The sequence below is a fragment of the Euprymna scolopes genome, chromosome 3, assembly GCF_053919585.1.
Source record: "Euprymna scolopes isolate OS-2025 chromosome 3, ASM5391958v1, whole genome shotgun sequence".
NCBI classification, from domain to species: Eukaryota; Metazoa; Mollusca; class Cephalopoda; order Sepiida; family Sepiolidae; genus Euprymna; species Euprymna scolopes.
In genome coordinates, this window is record NC_136484.1 from 89,173,000 (window position 1) to 89,195,918 (window position 22,919).

The 22,919-nt window shown below is 34.0% G+C and overlaps 1 protein-coding gene across 1 annotated transcript in view; it reads right to left on the reverse strand.

Annotated features, from left to right (window-relative positions):
- Window positions 1-850: 850 nt before the first annotated feature.
- LOC145257183 (uncharacterized) overlaps window positions 851-22,919 on the reverse strand; it is a 59,141-nt gene continuing 37,072 nt past the window's right edge. The window contains exons 4-6 of the mRNA XM_080115640.1: window positions 20,900-21,019; window positions 6,471-6,521; window positions 851-1,739 (exon numbers count right to left, since the gene is read on the reverse strand). Coding sequence (XP_079971766.1) covers window positions 1,224-1,739; window positions 6,471-6,521; window positions 20,900-21,019 — 687 coding nt within the window. The 3' untranslated portion in view covers window positions 851-1,223. The remainder of the gene's footprint in view (window positions 1,740-6,470; window positions 6,522-20,899; window positions 21,020-22,919) is intronic.

The window sequence follows — 22,919 nt, forward strand, 5'->3', positions numbered from 1 at the left end:
TTCATTTTAAAATAAATTGTTCCCAAACTGAATTTTTTTTTAAATTCAATTTTCACCACAAATAAGGCACAGTGCCACTTTGAAGTAGGGGGCTACTCACATCGATTTAACCAGTTTTCATTTTAATGTAACATGTATTGTTACAACTTTAAACTTGAAAATTGAAAAATGGTTTTCGTTTCATTCATTTGAAGAAGCTAATAATTATGTTTTCAGTAAGAAGAGACTATTTATTTTAAAAAGATTTAAATTGCTACAATAAAGAAATAAAAACAGATAAAACGTTCGCTTTATCTGTTTAAAAATATTTAGCTGACAATTAAATTTACAGTAAGAATAAACCCAATATTTATTGTTTTAAAATGATTTTAATTGTAAAAATTTACAATAAGTCAATAGATATATTGGTCTTATTTATTTAAAGAATATTTACCTGAGAATAACAATGTTATTTTATGGAAGAAGAGACAATGTCTCTTGATATTAGTAACCCTGATATACAGGAGAAATCTTCAAAAAAAAAAAAATTATTCAACTAATACATAATTCAATATTTGATAAAATATGGTTATTAGACTTAAATTTGAAAGGTCAATTTTATGCCTGTTTAAAAAATTAATATAAGCATTTACTTCATTGACGTCCTATGCAAAATATTGTTTTTTTTTTCTTTTTCAGATGCCAAATTTGCAAAAGCTTTTGTGAACATATCAGGGAGTTTCATTGGATGTCCTACTGACTTTACAGGTTGAGAACAGGCTCGAAGCAATTTAATTTTAAGAAATTTTATTCATGTATTTTTTTTCATTTTTCTTTTCACTTTGCAAATAAAAAGTTCAAAAAATGAATTAATTGTGTATATTTTTAATAGGTTTTAAAGAAAGTAACCATAGAGTTCATGTGTAATAAGCTAGTTTTGATCTCATATATTAATTTTTATTTTATGCATTGGCCAAGATGTCATCCTTTGGGAAAATAGCTGCCCAAAATATCTGAGATTCCTACATGTGTGCGAACCAGTATTTAATAATCAGTTGCATTTTTTGTGTTGAAGTTTATCTTGTTTACAATTGCCTCTTACAAACGAAATGTTCTTTCCAGAAAATCTCACGAGAAATCAATCAAATGTTTTATATATATATATATATATAAACGCACAAAAAAAAGAATGCGTTTTTAAATGATGCAAACATCATACAATGTGGTTTAGTCTATAAGTTTAATCACATCTGTGAGCTTCGATTTGGGTGAAGAAGACCTGAATCAGGTGTACTGTCTAACGGGTGAGCTGATGTCACAAGGTTTTGATCTGCCTCTGTGTATGATGGAGGAGACAAGGTTTCCCCTGTGGAGTATGGTGGTGGATTGTTAACATTGTTGGTCGTAGCTTCTTCATATGAAGGCGATACCATATGCTGTGAGTATTCAGTGTTCTGGTAGTAGTCATAACTGAAATCTGGAGGATACATTGAAGGATCATAATCGTCGAAAAGGTATGATGGATAAAGAGTTTCCAAGTCGATTGAGTAAGGGAGATAACCGAGGTATTGTTTCTCACAGGTAGCATCTGGATTGCTCATGTTACTGACTGTAGTGGATACTGTAGCGACAGATGGACTACGCCTTTTGGGGAGTCCTAGTGGTCCCACTGTTGGTGCTTCTGCAATAATAATGGTAGGTGCATCTTCTGGTCTCATCAATGTGGCAAAGTGAGAGCTCACTTGAATGACACAACCAATCTAGAAAAGAAATAGAAATCGATAAACAAAATTAACCAAAAATGTTCTTTTTTTTTTTTTTTAAATTCAGGGTCACCGCTTATCAAGGCTGGAAATCACTTTAGGATAAGGGTTAATGAGTGTTAGATAGACGATGAGACAACGCCGTGATGAAACTTGGGTAGGGATTAATTGTATGAGAGGATAACTCAACAAGAACTTTTTGAAATCCGACTTGAAAACGACCATGCTATAGTCAGCTGGGAAGCAGCCCCACAGGCGGACAGTTCTAGGAAAGAAACTTTGCTCATGAAATTTACATTTAGTTCTAGTCACAGACAGAGTGAGGGAAACGACTAAACGAGTGTTTTTTGTAAATGTTTTACAAGGGGTTGAACATAGATTGAAGCTAAGTCGAGCGCCTACCATGAAAATAACGATAGAACAGTGTTAAGAGTCATTTCATTAAATTAAGTTTTGGAATTTTTACATGGGTATTTGTATTATTTGTATTATTCTGCTTATTGTTCTCATCTTGAATGTTATTCTCACATTTTGGCCGATATAACCTCCAGCTGTAAAGACCCATGGTATAATGCATAAAATGCTAATTATTAATCAGTTCTAAGCGACAGGCTTCCGGAGGTTGAAGGTTCAATCTTCACTATGGGCGATACTAAGAATATAAATAAGAATTACTTAAGATTTCTACCTGGTTATAGTTGTCAAAACGAAACATGCTATCCCCATGGATTAAATAAAGGATTCAATTCCAAATTCTGTGCAGATTCTCGAATTTGACATAAAGAATCTTAAATTCAACAATATGTATCTGAAAAATGTTAGAGGTTACATCAGCTGAAACGTTGTGAGGATAACATCAAAGATGGAGACAGAAAATTATCCAAATAATACTCATTAAATTCAACCACAAACATCTATAAAAATGTTCTCATCTGGTTAAGCAACTCTTTCACATTGAACTGAACAACATCTCTGATGAAATGTTATAATAAAACTACTTGTACCTACATTGCCTGCGATTTATTAATATCATTTTAGTTTATATATTTTTCATTCCCATTTTAATGTTACATAGAAAAAGAAATACAATTTTGGTCTGTATAAAATTGTATTTTAATAAATATTAAAAAATATTAAATTTAAAAAATATATAACATATTATTTAATGGAAAGGAAATGTTAAGTAGATGCTAGAATGCAAAATTTTTTATATACAATTAATTACAAGAAATAAATAGTTTACCGTTTATTGTAAATAATATTTATCTTGTAGCCAAAAGATATATTAATGGAGAATAGTCTTTTTTTATCGATGTTGTATACAGATGCAGATTTTAAGGTCATTATTGAAAATTGTTTCTATTGTAACAATCTTCAAAGAATAATTATTCTTTTTTTAAAGTAATTGAAGCAAAATACATTTTTGTGTTGTAAAGAACATGCTGCAAGAGAAAAAAGACAAAGTGACTCGGAAGAATCAAACATCAATTTGCCAAATGTAATACTATCGTGGTATAAATTTGAGAATCCGATTGACATTTCTTTATGTATTAGATATCATCTATTTATATAACACTCAATGTATGTGTGTTTGCATGTGTCCTATAGAAAAAAGGTTAGAGAATCTGCATAAAATTTAAAAGTGTATTCATATGTAAAATTAACTCGGAAAGTTAATGAATGTAGTCTCGACTCTATAAGTGCAATTCTACAGGGGATATGGAGCCGGTTTCGTCAGGGTGGGTGAGGAGTCTAATTTTCCAGCAATAATTTGGAGGGAAAACACGTAATTTCAATGCATTTTTTCTATTCAGCATTTTCTTTGAAAATTATATATTATTTCTTAAGTTTCTCTTCAGACTTTACAAAGAGAGGGGCAAGTGATGTATAATAATCCAAAAGTGCTCAACATCCTAGACAGAGCAGATGTGCTTAAATGCAACATTGTCCAAAAGAAACAACTTCATTCTCATTTGTTAACTCAATGTTGCTCGGGAGCCATAATAGTGATAATACAATATTATATTTGGTAAGTAATATAAATTAACCCAAAGTAATAGGTATAGCAGGTGTGTTTACTCAGTATTGTCCAGGAAGCATTAATATTATAGGTAGAGCAATCCAACATAGAGCATTGCTCAGTAGAAACATTTACTGGAAAAGGTGCTCTGTGTTGATTAGGAGTCAGTGTTCAATATCCTATATAGAGCAATGTGCAATAATACAGTAGTGCATTTTCAATATGACATATGCTTGATGGAAAAGGGGAAGACAAGAAACTCATTATTGCCCGTGAATACACTAAAATAAATATAGGTTTCATTATATTATCAAGGAGGGATGTAAGAAACTCGGCATTGCCAGTAGGTACACTAGCATTCTGTATAAAATATAAGATGTATTGAATAAATTCTGAAGTCTTCTATTAATGTTGGATAATTTTATGATTCTTAGCAATTAATAAAAAAACAACGTTTGTTTAAAAAGAGTACATTCTTGAGAGCATAAACTACTAAAAATAAAACCACAAAATTGAATTTTGTATGGTGTACATTTAACGATATTAAAAAAATAAAATTATTTTGTATAACTTATGTTATAGGAATAACATCACACGAGGAACAAAAATCACAACTATAAAATATATGAATAGTAAATGGAGTAGAAAAATGCTGATTGGTTTCAATCCTTGCATCTTGAGGGTTCATATTAATCTACCAGAGTAAGTCAATATTGGAAAATCTATCATTTTGTGAAATTGGAAACTCCTATAAGCCGAGGAAACAAACTAAAGATCTATTCAACACACCACTGTAATCTTTACCCAGAATGGCATGGTGAAAGCACCCAATGACTTACATTTCAGCTTCATCTCATGCATATATGCGTTAACAAAGGTAACAAACACACGTACACAATGCGATGCTGCTAAATACTGAAATACGCACATATTCATACAAGTGTTGAACATTTATTAACATTAAAGTGACTTTTATATTCTCATTTCCTAGATAAGAATGTTTTCTTATAAACTTTCATATTTTTCATTTTTCATTCATAAAACTCTGTTTATGTTTTAGGTAGCCGTTGCTATCTGGTGACCCTTTCAATGTTTCATTTTATTATACATACATGCTTCATATATATTCTCGTCGTGCTTTTCCTTCACTAAAACAATAACTTTTTACCCCAATATAAAATGTTGGTGTGATTTCTGGCTATACCTCTAAGACACTCCAAAATGGACTCTACCAAAACGAGGAACGATGCCACAAATTAATATAATATGACCATTTCATTAAATATACATAAGTGTTTCAATGTAAAATTGTAATGACTGGACATATTTTAATGATCTAGTTATTAAAATATATGTATTTTGATATTAAATGGTGATAATACAAATTCAGTATATCTAGTACTGTTCAATAAACCAATCATTTTCAACTAAAGTTTCTGTTTCCATTTAATCAACTGGATCAAGGGTGTCGAGACTAACCAAAGTTGAGATGTTACCAGTTTGGTTATTGCTACAAAATGACAATACACAGATGCCAACAAAACATCTACACAATAATTAGCCAATCAGTTGATTAGACAAAAAAAGAAAAATAATTCTAGATTATCTCTATGAACATCTATAAACTGACAAACTTGAACGACACTATCAGATTTTTTATTTCAACAAATAATTGATAATAAAAATAAAAATAACAATGTATAAGTCACATAAAGATAAGAAACACAAACAAACAAGCAAGAACTGTTAACATAATTGCATTAATATGGCTACAGCACTTGGCCCGCCTTACGATGTTATTTATAATGTTATTTGATTATATACATATGTATTGCATACTGTACTGTATTTTATTACTAATTTTTAATATGTACTGTATAAAATTTTGTTTAGGCCCAATCATATGGTGATTTCACTTTACGATCCCAACCCCAGAATGGATTAATCCCGGGGTTTTTCTGTATAGTTATTTTCCATTGTGGTAGAAGATCAGTTCTTGCTGTGAATGTTTTACAAGGAAGAAACACAGATTTGATCTCAGTCGAGCACACTCCATGGAAACAATGATAAAGCAGAGAGAGAGAGAGAGAGAGAGAGAGAGAGAGAGAGAGAGAGAGAGAGAGAGGAAACCCTTCCATTACTACATTTTTGCATTTTGTAAAGGCAGGAAAATATGTCTTGAGTGACACTTTCACAAATATGGCAGAAGTACTCTATTGCAAGGTGCATCTGATTCTCATACAAGTAGAGAATTGTATCTGGAGTCAGACACCGTCTGGAGCAGCAGAATGATCCAACCATTTTCCCAGCGACTCCGGCAACAGACTGAATGTAAGTTTATTTTTTAAAACGTAGAATATTTTAGAAGGTGGGAAATATGTTAATACTTTTGAGATCCCTAGTGCAATTCCTTGAATAATTTTAACTTTTTATTGGCATTTTCATCAGGTTAATAATAAAATGTTTTAATGGAAAAATGTTATTTTAACAAGTTGATTTGAAAATGCATCTTTATTTACATTCAAAAACACGTTGTCTTTAAGTAAGGTCATATATGGTTGCATGCCAAAAACCATTCATTTCAATTGCTTGCATAATTGATGTTTTAAAATAGACTCTAAACGCTCAAATTGTGGAAATGCTGTTGACATCTTTCTGGCTCTCTCTATTTTTCGGCATGAATAGAAACAAAATGAAGTTTTACTCACCAAAATAATTGTTCGTCCAACCCAAAACAAGACGGAAGTGATGAAGATAAACTGAAAATAAAGAAACATCAAGTACTTAACATGATGAATATCATTAATAGTTAATAAATAAACTGAAAACATTAATAGTTAATAGAGATAGAAAACAGAAAGCAGTAATATTTAACATAAATATCTATTGAAAATAAAGGACAGTTGTAGTTAATAAATGTTTAGTTATTATCATTATTCCCTTTTTTTTCATTATTTTATTTCAGTTATAATCATTTTTCTCAAACATTTAATGTCAAAGCAACGACCATTTTTCTTATATATTTTATGATGTGTCAGGATCGACAAAACAAAGTTAGCCACTGCCTTTTCTTCACTTGCGGTTTTGCTTCAGTCTTTCCCTTTTGTTCTTTTCCTTCACTTTTTTCCCCCTTGTAAAAGTTAAAATAAAAGTGGAAATGGGAACTACACAAAACAATGGCCTACAATTATACCTGCATAAACAGGTCAAATACGCAAATTACAATTAATATTGCTTCCCGCGCGATTTCATAAAATGAGAGCTAATTAGTTTACATGAAAAAAAGCTCATTCGCTGGAGTTCAAATTTAAAACAGACGATGTGATATCATCACAGACTGAAATGATTCCTGTTGCAATGGTAATAAATACACTTATGATAACAACTGCGCGACTACAAAAATAACACATTGCTACACAAAAACAGCAATGAACACGCAACTATAATATACCATCATTCTGGCAATGAGAAGTAAATTACATGATGATCCGACTCACAACAAGTTGCAGGACTTATCCATGCTATCCTTACTGCAATGATAGTGCTAAACTATAGTATCAACGTATCCCCAAGATAAGAAAAATAGTTTGCCACTGTAAGTAGATTGTCATCCTACTTCGTCCCGACAGTCAAGTAAGTCTGCCTACCCAAGGCACTTTCTAAACTTATAATTGGAGTCCAATGCTAGTTTTCTGGACAAACCAGTACATTTTTGTACATTCATAAGTCATATGGATTGTATAGTATAGCATTAAATCCTACATTTTCTGCACACAACACATGTAAATTAACTGGAATCTTTCAACTGTTACTTCTGTTTTTGACAGATTCACTCACAGTTCTTTGGTTTCCATGCTGTTTTTTCCACATTTTCTATATACAAGTAATTGTTCAATTCTATCTCCCATGATTTCATAGTATACAATTGAATTTCTTGCATATAGTACATGAATATTGACCAAAATATTTCGAGTAAAATTAATTATAACATGACATGAAGTTATTAATTTTTAATATTCTTTTATTGCAAACTACATTTTGAAGGAACATAGTGTGCCAGTTTCATCACTATTTTCGGGGTTTTCCAAATGATATTCATTTTGCCAGTAACTCTGGCCTTATTAGAATGAAATCGATAGTTACTGTGTAACGAAGAGCGTAGTTTTTAACATTTCAAATGATAATACGTATATTTATAAATGTCAAGTTCACTTGCCAACCAAATTCTAATCGCAATTAATGTGTCGATACGACTGATGCAACATCATATGTTTCACTTTGATTAAAAAAACAAGTAGGATTAATAGGACGTCAATCCGGCAAGCAAGGTGAGAAGCTATTGGGATTTGATAATTCTTTAATCTCGACCCATGATAAATAAGTGTTAATCTCTCCGTGCGATGTCTATTGAGAAAGATGCAAGGTCATCGTCTTGCTTAATCAACTCAAATATTTAGACAAGATAAATACTTGTTTATTCCAAGGGAAAGCAGATTATAAAATTAATTTTGTTGGTTTATTTCTTCCGCAATCTCAAGTTGACTAAATTTATCGAAGGAATAAAATAATATCCCCTGGAAGCATTTTTGGTGTAACGTATACTTGTGAGTTAATTGCAAAATCACACAATTTATTTCAAATTTTTCAGAATTAAGTCTGGAAGCAATTTGTCTTTGAATGGTGAAAAAAGCAATCATAATATTGAACAATTTATATTGGATCACATTAATAATCAATAAGATACCTTTTCTTTTTTTTTAGTCAAAATATTATACAAAGTTCAAAATCTCATATCATATTAATTTTATTTCAATAATAACAGCTTAGCAACTGTATGACTTTGCTTTTTCAATGATGCATCGATCAGCAAAATTTTCTTTGCTTTGCGACAATATCAACCCTTTATGGTCTTTTGAAGCTTAGATTTGGTTTAATAAAATATCTACAAAAAGTATTAGGTTGGTGCAAAAATTATGTCGTTTTTATCAGATATATATACGTAAAAACGACGTTATTTTTGCACCAATCTAATATGGCAGTATTTTTGCACCAATCTAATCTGGCAGTATTTTTTATTTAATTTTCAAACTTTTTCCACAATGTCATCATATCGTTATTTTCATAAAAAAATACTAGATGTGAACCGTTGGGTTATAACAGCTACAAATATTTGTTTTACTTCGATTCCATTAAAAAAATTCATAAACTCTGACACAGCTGTTAAGTCACTTTTATTTTTGCAGCATATCTGAGCTGATATGATGCCAAACCGGAAATCAGCAATTAAAGCAGATCTTCTTTGAAGCATCTAAAGAATGTTTTTTGATTTCTTGCATAACTAAAAATAAGTCATTTTACTCCTACATTATTATAGGAGCTTTCAAACAGGTCATCAAAGATCTCATTGAATACAGCCTCTGGTGTTCCCTGGAAGCTGAGTGACAATAAGTCTCCTAGATTTTCCAGTACGCTCCACTTCTTTCGATAACATTTGCAAATAAATTTGCATTATCGCAACAGCTGCTTGCCATTGGTCTTTACTGGAATTTAAATGGCAGTAAGCCTCTCCAAGGTCCCAGTTCTCTTCGCACTTATACAGTGGAGGTCTGGTCCGTGCTCACTCCTCGGTCTTTTCTTCCTCCTTGACTACTTGGCTATTCAGGCTCACTCTTTTTTTGGTGGTGGGGGCAGTGATGTGGTAATGGGGAATGGGGCTGGGGTTAGAGAACTGATAGGTATATAGCTATGTTCTTATAGGTATGCAGCTATGTTCGTGGTTCCATGTAGCGCTTCATGTTTTGTCTCTGTAGCAGTTTATCTGGTCTATGCTTGTGGTTCGTGTGTGTTAGTCTCTGCATTCAAGGGGTTTTGTCAATATTTCATCTGTTTTCATTATTGCTGTTCGTCATATTTTTCCAGTCATTCCTCTTATTCCAATTTCTCTCATTCTTTTTTCAAAGTTTTTTGGGATTGTTCCTCGTGCTCGTACTATTACAGGTATTATTTTGATTTTCTTCATCTTCCATATCCCTTTCAGCTCTCTGGCTAGTTCTGTGTATTTGCTCCGTTTCTCATTTTCTTTGATATTCACCCTGTGGTCAGCTAAAACAGCAAAGTCTACGATTTGACAGGACTTTTTTTCTTGTTAATTATTACGTCTGGTCGTCTTGCTTGGATGGGTTTATCAGTTTGTATGTCCATGTCCCATAGTATTTTGTGATTCTCGTTTTCAAGTACTGTTGCCGGTTTATGTTTGTATCACTTGTCTGTGCATTTGAGATTATTATTATTATTATTATTATTATTATTATTATTATTATTATTATTATTATTATCATTATTCACATATTGTGTCTGGTTGTTTGTATTACCGATTTTATAATGATAGGTGGATCATAACAAATGACCATAAGCTATTAGCGTCTTCTTTTCTCAGTCTTCCAGCACTTTCTGCAAGATTCTGGAGGTTCCCAACAAGGCAGTCTTTTGAAATACTCCAATATTGCAATGGATCCTAATTTTCTCAATTTACTATTATTATTATTATTATTATTATTATTATTATTATTATTATTATATAGAAGGATTATTATTTCATATTATTCTTATATAGAAATAAAAAGATTTAATTTATTCTATCTGATTTGCATATGTGTTTGTTGCATATACCGACATACATATGCAAATTAAATAGTGCTGAGAAAAAAGAGTCATTTTTTTCTTTACATTCTCACAGTGACATTAAAAAATATTAAAAAATTATTGAATCAACATAGTGAGAGAAAGGTGAGAGAAATACAGAGAAAGCTAAGAGAGATATGGTTGACTTGTATCAATTATAAATTCTCGTCAATAGAAAAATTAAACGCAATCGTTTTCAAACATAACTCAATTCTAGAACTAACATATATTTTAGTATTTTGTTTTATTAAAATATATAGGAAAAATTGCAGTTAAAATGGCTGCCACATGAACTCATATCTGAAAGTTATGAAATTTTGAAAACTTAAAAAAAAAATCCATTCAATTGTCAACAGAAAAATGGCGACATGAAAACACAAATCTTCATTTGAAAAAAAAAAAAAATAAAATAGGTGTAAAATTCAATTAAAGAGGTGATATGATGAGACAAATCCCATGGTTAAAATTTAATTGTATACAATTAGTTGAATACGAGTCCTTATTTTATCTACTTGCAGGTAAAGGGCAGATGATGAAATTTCATATCTTTACCATTAATACATAATTGAACACAATAGGTGTAAATGGGGTTTGAAAGCTGTATTACCAATTCCATAGTTTGTGACAGTATTCTAGACGTTTCCTGCTAAATTCTGTGAGGACTGACATTTTCCTCTTATGATTTGAAGAACATTTAACAACTCTAGCCTACGATTCATACTGAATGTTGGTGAAAACAATTCGTGCTCTTTTGAATACGTCAAGAAGATACCCTCAACCTTTACAGAGAAATAAGATTCTCCCAAAACAGTGTCTACCTGTTCGTTGACTAGTTTACAATACACATCATATACAATTTGTTCCTAAGATTAATAAGTACCTACAGTATATGCAATAAAGATCCTATAATAGAAAAAAAAATAGGAGCGAGAAAGAAAGAAAGAAAAAAAGAAAATAGGTTCAAGTTTGTTTTTAAAAACAACTACAAGTAACAGTGTAAGAACGTATTTATTTTTATTTGTACCTCCACCCACACGCATTGATTTGATGCCTCGTGATCCCTTAGGGAATGAATACTACAGTATTTTCTTTTCATCATAACCTGTTCAGGTACTATAAATGTATCTCTGTTAGTTTCTGGGTTTTAGCTGGATATGCATACAGACGGAAATACGTCTTCCCTTTATATAATAGATTATCTAATTCACATGGCAAGTCTGTTTTTAACAAATCTGAGAGCTGAACAAAAAGCCTCATTAAACAGACAACACCCTGGATCAATTGTACATGCTGATTATTCGTGGTGATAATCACGGTCATGATACGACGTCATTTATTTATTTAATAGTAAAAAGAAAGAAAAACGGCCGTGTTTATTAGCTTATTAGCAGGCACACCCAGCGTTGCCGTGGAATGTATGTGGGCATATGAGTCCCAATCAACATATATATATATATATATATATATATATATATATATATATATATATATATATATATATATATATATATATATGTTTCATTTTTTTATTACCGTTTTATCTGTTTGGCTGCATATGTTTCGCAACACCCTCCCCCTGACTAGAGAAACAAAACTAGAAAAAGACGACCAGGCCTTCATGTGCTTCAGACTAAATATGCAACATAATATTAGCTACTTGTATTTTCTCTACCGCTCTCCCTCAACCCAGGACTGTATCCTAATTAACAAAGTCTCTGACAGCATAGATATAGCACTCTCCCTCGATAATGGCGCTGAAGTACATGTATTTGGTGACTTCAATGACCACCACAGTGACTGGCTTGGATTTTCTAATTACCCAGATGTAGCTGGTAGCACAACACATAGCTTCGCTATATCCCATTCCCTATCTCAGACGATTACATTCCTGACACGTTTCCCAGACCAGCAAAACCAACATGCCTTACTTCTAGATCTATTTCTGACAACAGTTCCCCATGATTGTACAACAAATGCCCACAGCCCACTCGGAAATGCTGATCACGCTATGATAATGGTAAAAATCACCCTAAATTCTCGCCCTAAAACTGAAGACCCACTACTCAAAATAATGAGGTATTACAAAAAGGCCGACTGGGAAGCCATCAGGGAATTCATCAGATATGCCCCATGTGATTTTTGTGATCCGTTTTTTTCCATTTGGTGGGTTAAAAATGTAAAAAGAAATTTGCCATAGTTGTGAATGTTTTCGAGTTCAATGAGTCGTTTTCAGGCGAGTGATGAATTAAAAAATTTCATTTAATGAATTCATTGAAAAAGTCGATTACAATCGTTTAAAAGTGTTAAAAGCACTTAAGCATACCCTCTTCCTCATATTGAGCCTGATTGATGGTCAGTTTATTAATGTGAATGAATAGGGCTTCCACAATTGGGAGGCACAGGTTACAATGGCGGTGTTATTTATTTTGGGGGTGTCATGTGCTATAAGGTGTTGGTAGATGGAGCCAATGTACTGCTTTCCCCACTTGATCGTGTCTAATTTTATATTTTTTTAAGCTAGTTAGCAGCATTCACTTATTATGTGGTTTCTTGTTTCGTTTCTTTGTCTGCAGAGTCTGTATTTGCTGTTTTCTTGTGTCTTGTTGATCCTTGCTTGGTTGGTTCTAATTACCTTATCTGGTGTAGCTGTTATTAGGAATTCAGTTTCCATGTTTAGGTTTCCTTTTTCTAGCCATTTCCAAGTGTTTTCGTTAGTCTCACCTTTTGTAATCCTTATGAATCATCTGTATAGTTGTTTCTCTTTTCATTTTTATTTCCACGTCTTATTCCTCATTTCTTCTTTTTCTATCTTGTTTGTTTCTTCAGTGTCTCTTGCTGTGGTAGTTATTCTTCCAGTGTTCTGCATTATGTATTTTTCTAATTCTTTTTATATGTTATTTATGCAGTCTTCTATATAGATCAGCCTTATTCCGCCATCTTTTCTTTTCACATAAAGTGGGTCAATATCATCCATTGGGTGTAGTGCATTGGGCATCGTCATGAGTTTCCTGGTCTTCTGGTCGAGATTCCTCAGTTCTTCTTTGATCCAACTTATAAACGGTCCAGAGTATCTTACTTAAGATACCGCTCATGTGTTTATTCCTTTAATTAGATTTCTACTATGATGAACAGTGGTGGAGATATGGAATCACCTTGCAAGATCCGTGTTTGTGTTTTAATCTCAGTTAAGTGTTGTCCATCAGCTGTCAGTTAAAGTATCTATGTTCTCATTGCATTTTCTATCAAATTGATAATCTTGCCTGATATTTTGCACATTCTCAGGCATTCTATTATCCATGCTTGCAGGATCTTATCATATGCTTTTTTGTAGGCGATCCATGTCATGGCTAAATTCTTTTTTCTACTATTTACCTCTTTTAGGATCCTTTGATCTATGTATAATAGGTTGTGTGTTCCTTTTTTCCTTTTTGGCACTCTTTCCGTTTCTTTGGGCGTAGTCCATGGTTATGAAGGGAATAATAAATTTGTTCCCTTTAGTTGTGCAGTAAGTATTTTACACATTTTTTTTTTTTTTTTACATAGGCATCACCACATTATCAAGGCCCAGAGACAACTCAAGGATAAGGGTTAAAGAGTGTACAGTAGAAATTGGACAATATAGTAATCATTAGTAATGAAAATTTGGTAAATTTGATAACTTATATGGAACGGCTCATCAAGAACTTATTTACTTTAGACTTGAACACAACCATATTGTAGTCAGCCGGAAAGCAGGAAAACGGAAGACAATTCCACAGGCGTGCAGTTCTAAGAAAGAAGCTTTGTTCATGGAATCTATGTTTAGGTTTAGGCACAGATAAAGAGTGATAGTGTATACAGCTAGACGAGTGTTTCGTGTGAAAGTTTGGCGAGGGGTGACCATAGATTGAAGCTCAGTCGAACACTTTCCATGAAAATAACGATACATCAGAGACAAACTCGCAACATCTCTTCTGTGAGATAGAGGTTGCAAGGAGGAGAAAAGGACATCTCCTACGAGGCTACGAAGTCTATTTTGAACTCTATCAAGGCAGGACAAGTCCTTTCTAGCAGCTCCTGCCCAGATGTGGCAACAGTATTCCATCCTTGGACGTACCTGGCTCTTATATAGATAGAGAATAGCATCAGCAGTGAGATATTTACCGGATCAATAGAAAGATCCCACCATTTTTCCAGCAGCCTTGGCAACAGATTTGATGTACGTGTTCCATTTAAGATCAGGAGTAATGGTCAAGCCCAGAAGCTTGTCAAAACTTGAGGCCTCCTGAAGACGAGAGCCATTCATTTCAATTGATGCCAAATGTGGATTAGAATGTTGATGATGTAAAGAGAGAAGCTTCGTTTTAGATGCATTAAAAGTAACCAGCCACTCCTTTCCCCATTGTACTACGTGCTCAAGATCAGAGGAGAGAGAATTGGAGAGAACTTGGTCGTTTACTGTCTTAGAATAAACAAGTAAACAGGTTATAGGCCTGTAGTTGTTGGGGATAGTCCCTTTTTCTGTGTCTTTTTGCACTAGCATAGTTCTACCTTTGGTCATCCATTCTGGTACATGTGCTTCACGGATACATCTTTCTAGGTGCTGAACTAGCCTTTCATGTATTGTTGTGAATTTCTTAAACCAATAGGCATGTATTACGTCATGACCTGATGCTCTCCAGTTGGCCATTTTTCATAGGGTTGTCTTGCTGATTTCCTTGCTGATTTCATTCTCTGTTCCTTCTTCGATTTGCTGTGACTATTCTTTTATTTCTTTCAATCATTCTGCATTTCTATTATGATCCTTTCGCTCTTCCCATGTCTGACTCCAGTAGTGTTTTGTTTCTGTCGGGTCCGGTTGTACTGGTTTTGTTTTTCCTCCATTTACACACTGGTAGAATTGGCTTTCATTATTTTCAAAGATCCTATTTTACTTGCGCTGTTCAAATTTATACCGGTATCATCTTTTGCTGCTATTTTTTCTTTCAATTCCTCCTGTTTCTTATTGAGTCTCCCCTCACTGATCACATTTCTACTTTTCCTTCCTTTCTTAGTTGTTTTCATCTTGTTTATCACTTTAACTTCTTTCTTTAATTTGTTGATCTGGGTTCCAGCCTCACTTCTCATTTATGTTTTGCAGGTCCATTTTCTTTCCCCATCTTTTTCTCTACTTTAAACTTCATACTTACTGTCTTGGCATCTGCATAAATTACATTGTTAAGGTCTGTAATATTAAATGTAATATTAATGTAAAATGTAAAGAAGAAGCTTGTTCACCTCTTTTTCAGCTCAGCTTTTATTTTCTTCCATTCTTGATTTCTTAAAGATGGCAGCTTTGTTTCTTCCTTGTTCATAATTTGCCTGATGTTTTCTACTTCAGCTAATTCATTCCCCTAAAGTTCTGCTGTTTCATAGATCTCGGTCTCTATGTTTCTTGTGTTCGGGTTTTGCAGGTCTTCTACAACTGGAGTTTCTATGTTTGAGGTTTCAGTGGGGGAGGGGCATCTCTTGGTCTGTTCCATAATTAGTCTTTTGTTGTATTTCACTCAGTTCTAAATTTGAAAGCCAACCTCTTTTGAGAATAAGTTTGGCTTGATTTTTATTTATTGCAGACTATTATCCTCATCTTTGTCAGGTGGTAACCGTGACAGATAGAAACTCTGAATCTCCTGACTGCATTCACTACAATTACTGCCTTCCGTAGTTGTTGTTGTCTCACCACGTTTTTAGCCAAGTAAGCCTCTGGCCGGCTTTGAAGTAGGATTTAAACCGCTATCTTCTTCTTCTTACAACTATGGAAGGCAGTAATTGCAGTAAATGCAGTCAGGAGGTTCAGAGTTCCTATCCGTCGCGGTTACCACCTGACAAAGGCCAGAGGAATAATTGGCCGAAACGTCATGAAACAACTAATAAAAGATGAGGATAATAGTCCGCAATAAAAATTAATAAATAATACTCATCTCAATGAATTCCAATTAATTAATAAGTTTGGCTTGGTTCGCAATTCTTTGTTCTGATGTATGGTAGTCACTGGACATATCCCGCAACTCTTTCATCCATTTGTGATATCTACGGTCTTAGTGGTGGCTTCTATATTAGCATTCCGTTACTAATTTATTCTCTTTTGTTGTCCATTTCTTCCTTCGGGTTTTTGGTCTATAGTGGCTAAAGAAGAACCAGTGCACATTCTTTTAGCAATGTTGCCTACAGTAACAACACTAAGCTGGATACTCCACTAGACTAGATAAATTCTTGTCCTGAAATCCAGTAAGACAAAGAAATCAAAAGAAATATATATTATAACCTAGTTAACTGGTCAATAACTGAGAATAAAATTAATATTCCTAACTTCTTTATTAGCTGAAAGTTTGAGAGATAAAAGAGAATTGTAATGGAATATTCGGATATCTGTGCATCTCATATTGTTACAGAATGGATTGAGAGAGAGAGAGAGAGAGAGAGAGAGAGAGAGAGAGAGAGAGAGAGAGAGTAAACGTGGAGTGTAGACACGTTTACCAGAACCGAGGGTCAGCTGACCAGATTACGTATGAGTGACGTGGTCAGGTTGGCTAGATCTGTGAGACTGGATTTGGGCTTTGAAGAAGACGGACGGCTTAATAGCTGTTCCCTCCCCTTCACTAGGAGTGGGGAACGCTGACGTGTTCAAAGCAAGCAAGATTTACTTCCATATTCTGTGTCGACATCTGGGAGGTAAATAAAAAACTATAAAACCGATTCATCGTCTTGGAGTGATAAATCTTCGTCTAACAGGTACCAGTCTCCCTCTCAAGAGAAGATGAATTCCAGATGGATCACATCGACGACACATGAAGTAAGGTATGTCGAAGAAAATGCATGTAGCACACACACAAAAGCATATGAACAATTAGAGATGAACACACACAACCGCAAATGAAACTAGACGATCATACGCACACGGAATTCTTTTATGACACGCATAATCCCCTTTTATGTTATACACTAAACGTCAATTTGGTGCCCCTCTATGATAACCCTAGGGAGAACTTCAATGAGAACACTATGTAACAATATAGAGATCAAGTGTTAATCCCAGGAAGGAGACCCTTGATTTTTGACTGAAGTAAAATAAAACTAAAAGTGAAAACACACACACACGCACACAATTTAAAACTATTGTACTATATTATACATGCCATGAAATGGTACAGGGGAATGTAGTATAATATAGTCTGAAATAAAATGACACTATATTCACTGTAATGTACAAACGGGCGGGGGGTGGGGTGGAGTAACGCTGTAGTATCACGAGTGATTATTTTTCTTCAACTGTTGTCGCTGAAATATCTATTGCTCCTCGGCTTATTAATATGAGATCAAAGTCTAGTATATGTTCTCACTATTTTTAATGAATGGAAAATAAAAAGATATGATTGAATCGTAAATCTATTATGGCACAATCTTTTGATGAATAGGTAGTGTAGTATCTGTTCTGTTGTGATAAGACAATTCTCCCAGTCATTACCTCTACCTTTGGTTCGGGCAATATAGCATATATTCGTTTGTCATAGCACCATCTTCCAGCATCCTTTTGGAGGAGCAGTGCAGTATCTGTTCTGTATTCCTGATACCATTCCCAAATACCTCCTGATGGAAAAAGAAGAGGAAGACCAAAAATTAACTGAAAGCAGACAATCACCAGAGACTGGAGGGACGTTGTGGATCTGGCTTTAGATCGAAAATGATAGTATGCTTTGACTGGCTTATGAATTACAGGATGCGGGAGCTCCTAAGTCTAAGTAAGTAATATATAGCTGACTTTCCATTGATCCTTAAATCGGTTGTTTCGACAGAGGAGATAGCAAACAGCTTAATGGTGTTTCCTTTCTCTAATAGCAAGTTGCTAATACGAGATGCAATCTGTGTCAACACTTTTGCACTCATATCAATAACAGAATCGATAACACTGGACATATGGCAGCACAAGTGGTCAAAATACATCAGTCTTCTAACAGATTCATATTCCATCCAATCGCTGTGAAGATAAGTGCTGGGACTGGTTCTATCAGATGAGGTTTTTTCAACAGCCTGGGTCTACTAATCACACTACCTGTCACACAAAAGACCACCGTGAGTTTACTTGGCTTTACAAGCGTCTCACCATCGCCATTATTTGAGGGGGGGAATGGTTTAAGCCTGCTCTCAGACTGCCAAGCCAGCACGTCATTTGATTAAACTCCCAGATGTTCGGAATATAATCATAAAATCTATTTTTAGAATTTGGCAGGTGAAAAAGATTTGGAATAGGATAGCAAACAAATGTTTTTGAATTTTTGAGATGATGATTGATAATTTGGATTATTTGAATTATTCAGACTAGTATTCTCATCTGGAGTGTTATTCTTATAATGCTTCAGCCAATGTAACCTCTAAAAGGGACACTCTTCTGAAATGTGAAGGTTCAATTCTCAGTATGGGTGATAATGAGAGTATAATTGCAAATTGCTTAAGACTTTTACCTGGTTATGGCTAACAGAATGAGCGCATGCTACCTCTGTAGATTAAATATTAAAAAAATAATAATAACTAGCGGGACCTAAGAAAATTCCATAGGAGACTGATTCATATGTAACATATTGATCTTGGCATTTTTTAGATATTCAGCATAAATGGAGACGCTCTGATATTATTGTAGCTATTTTGTTAAAACTGCAAAAGTATTTATCCAAGCTAGCATGGACGCCCAGCGTAGCCAGGTCATAAAATATAATAAAATATGATATTTTAATTCTTGCAGATTTCGTATATATTATTATGGAGTTAATATTCTATCGATTTTTATATATTATAAAGTTACGATTTCAAAAATAAAAAAATATATTTATATGACTTGGGTTCATCAGCTTGAATCGAAACCGAATCCCAACTTTTATATATATATATATATAGTCATTATTATTTTTTTTAAATATGATCTCTGAGAAAGTTAAATTAATTGTATTAAGATATCGTTTGATCCTAGGATTAATTGAATATAATTGTTTAAAACTAAAACATTTTTCAAACAACCACATAGAAACGTGAAGACACACAGACACGCGCGTTATCTTATTTCATACTGTTTTCACTACCTCTTTTATTCCATCCTCCCACTAGTTCTTGTCTCAATGTGTCAAGCAACAATATATGAGTGTTAATATTAAATAGATTTAATAAACACCTTTATGCTAATCGTTTTTTTTTTGTTTGTTTGTTTTTGTAAGCCAAGCGATTTAATAGGCATTGGCCCTGAGTATTTGTTTTTGTTATCTTTTATGAAAGCTAGCACGCTGGATTAGTGAAAATCCTTCTATTTGGATACAATCCAATAAAAGATGGATTAATAGTTAAATATAAGACTTGCAGGATTATTATTTCTAATGTTTTGCTTATATTACTCAGAGATAATGGACTAAATCAAAGATTATGTAGATTCTAGGCCGAAAATAAGTCGTTAGGTCTGTCTTTGTTAAATGGATATTATTAAATATATGTTTACTTAACTTTGACATTGATAATCAACAAGGATTACAAAATCAAAGAATTTTATTATTTCAGAATAGATTGTGATGTCATAATTGCTCTCTCTCTCTCTCTCTCTCTCTCTCTTTCTCTCTCTCTCTGTTTCTCTATCCGCTATTATTTTTTTGTTTCTCTTTCTATTCTATTCCTTTGTTTCTTTTTTATTTTTATTCATTTTCTACGCAAACACAAACATATGTATGTACTAGTGATGGGACGATTCCAATATTTTTCCCGATTCCGATATAATTCCCGATTCCACACTAAATTCCCGATTTCGATACAATTACCAATTCCGATTCCGATTCTTTATAAATTTCTAAATTTTTAACTCTGTAGCTGTATTTTTCTAGGATTACCGTAGGAATACACATGTTAAATGTGTAGTTATTTTCCTAAACGCAAAAATATACTTGCGAGGGAAAATCTATCGATTTTAGCTTCACTAGTGGTTTAAAATCAATTAATATTTTTTATTTTTTCATTATTACCAGCAATGGAAGATTTTGCTTTAAACAAAATCAAATAAAAAAGACAATTAAAAGAATCATTTTGGCATCGAAAAATTGATAGAATTTTATCTGGTTCCGATTCCGATATCCTCAAATATTCAGATTTTTCCGATTCCCGATTCCGATTCCGATGAATCGTCTCAACGCTAGTATATACATTAAATAGTAACAAGCTCTAAAAATTGGAATTAACATATCATATTGTGCATTAGAATTCAACTCATGTCACTATTTACTTGCATTCCTCACTGCAAGGGAAAACATAAACACAAGGTTTGTTTTTTAATGTGAAAATAACCAGCTTTCCCAAAAAGAGTAATCTGGATTTGGGATAGAAATAAAAGTTGCCAAATAAGACAGATCCCATGCTTTGTTCTATCCTGAAGGCCAGAAAATTCTCTGAAATGAAAATATGCTGATCTTACCAGAAGCATTTCTTTTTTGTAGATCCAATAGATAAAGCACCAACTTATTATGGATTCAACGAGGATGTAGACAAGCATCCCTAATATCCATGCATACAGATAACGCCGTCCTTCGAAACCCTGCAATGAAACAATAAGGGAACTGTTTTAATATGTATGGAAAAAATGAGGGATGATTTAGGCCTTTTAAAAAGAACTTGGAATTCTTGGGCAAACAAAATATGCTAAACTACATATCATGTAGATGAACTTTTATTTGCAAGAAAGCAAAAAGGCAATACACTAAAAATATTCTATTAATTAAAACATTCAAAATATAATATATATATTAATATGTAGTGCAAGGTAAGAAAATGGAGATGGATGAGAATTCAGATATGGATAATGTATTTAGCATTAAACATTCTGGCACTCATCCCCACCTTTTTATCCTAATACTTAGGCATCGTACCCATTGGATTAATGGAGGAATTGGGGGTGAGGGGTCATCCCTAACTTTGATTGATCTTTTATTAGCCTTACGCTAGACATACTTACCAAAATACCTCATTCACTATATGACGTTTTCTGACTCAAAACATCCTCCAAATGGTTTAAATCATTAATTGAAAACAGATCTAATCACACGCGCCTCGTCAAGATGTGTAAACCATGTCACTAATCTTGCTATGGGTAGGATCGCAAGAAAAAACATTCTTTTCTCCCTCGAACATAATGGATTTACATTGTCAATGACATATGCTAAATAAAGGAACACTGGCCACTCAAAATTGATGTGAGCTGTTACCTCTCCAACATACTCGCAGAGGTGCCGACATCTACTGCAAAGCAAGACGGCATGGTCGGCCATTTAATCTTCATTGTCCTCACAACGCAGACACAAGGGAAGGTCTCTTAAGCCGTCTCTGCTAAGTCTGTTGTAAAGGGGCGGCAAATTACAGGCAACTCACCAGGTCAGAGAAAATTCGGAGTTGTTCAAGTAGCTCCGACCTGACGCCCAACTCCACTGAGAGCAGATCTCCTCTGTTGACACCTGGAGCCACTCCATGATCGGTTCCAAAGTAGTACCTTCTAGTTCCTTATATCCTCTTTCTTTACCATGCAAGGTGACTGGGACCTGGCAATGCTTTAAGCATGGCTTAGTATTCAGCAAAGAACAGCGACTCTCCTCTTGGTATATTTTGATCTTCAACCACGTGGTTGGGTATAAGGTGGTTGAATTGAAAGTACTCTCAATCGCAGGAACTTATGGAGTATCTTTTATCAGAGTAAGATTCAGGAAAGCAAATCTCTTGGCACGTCTGTGACATTCCAGATCAGGCATCCCCAGGCCTCTCTCACTCAAAAGTTGAGTACAGATCTGTCTATGAATATATGACTTTCCTCTCTTTCACCCAAGCGAAAAGAGTAGGCACATGAAAGTCTGAAGATGAGCCATAGGCAGAGGCAGTTGGTAAAGGATGATTGGAAAGATGTAAGTAGTGCACACCTCCATTTGGCCTTTCAAGGAAAATTTTCTTTCAAATTCAAGTCCCAATAGACGATTCAAACTTTGCCTCTGCTTTCAACCAAATAGTTCTGAGATGAAGACCTAGTCCAAACCAAATGCCAAGGAGCCAAACTGGGCCATTCGTCCAGCTGAAGTCACCTCAAAGTGCAGAATCTCCACTCCAGGCTCCTAACTGTAAGCCAACGGAGTGAGCACTCTAGTAACCACTTCAATGTCATCATGGCTAGATATATAGACGGTGATATCATTGGCATACATGAGCACCTTGGTTTATATTCCACCAGGAAGAGTAATTCCGTGCAGGATTTGTGAAGAAAGGCCTCCAACACCAAGACATATGACAGAAATAATAGTGGACAACTTTGAAGCACCAACTGAGAGACCCTGAACAACTCCGGAAGCCTACTATTTACTTGCACTGCTACCATTGGCAGACGATATAAAACCCACTTGCCGAAATCCAGACCTCTATAACAGATTTCAGGAAACCATGCACAACCCTATCAAAAG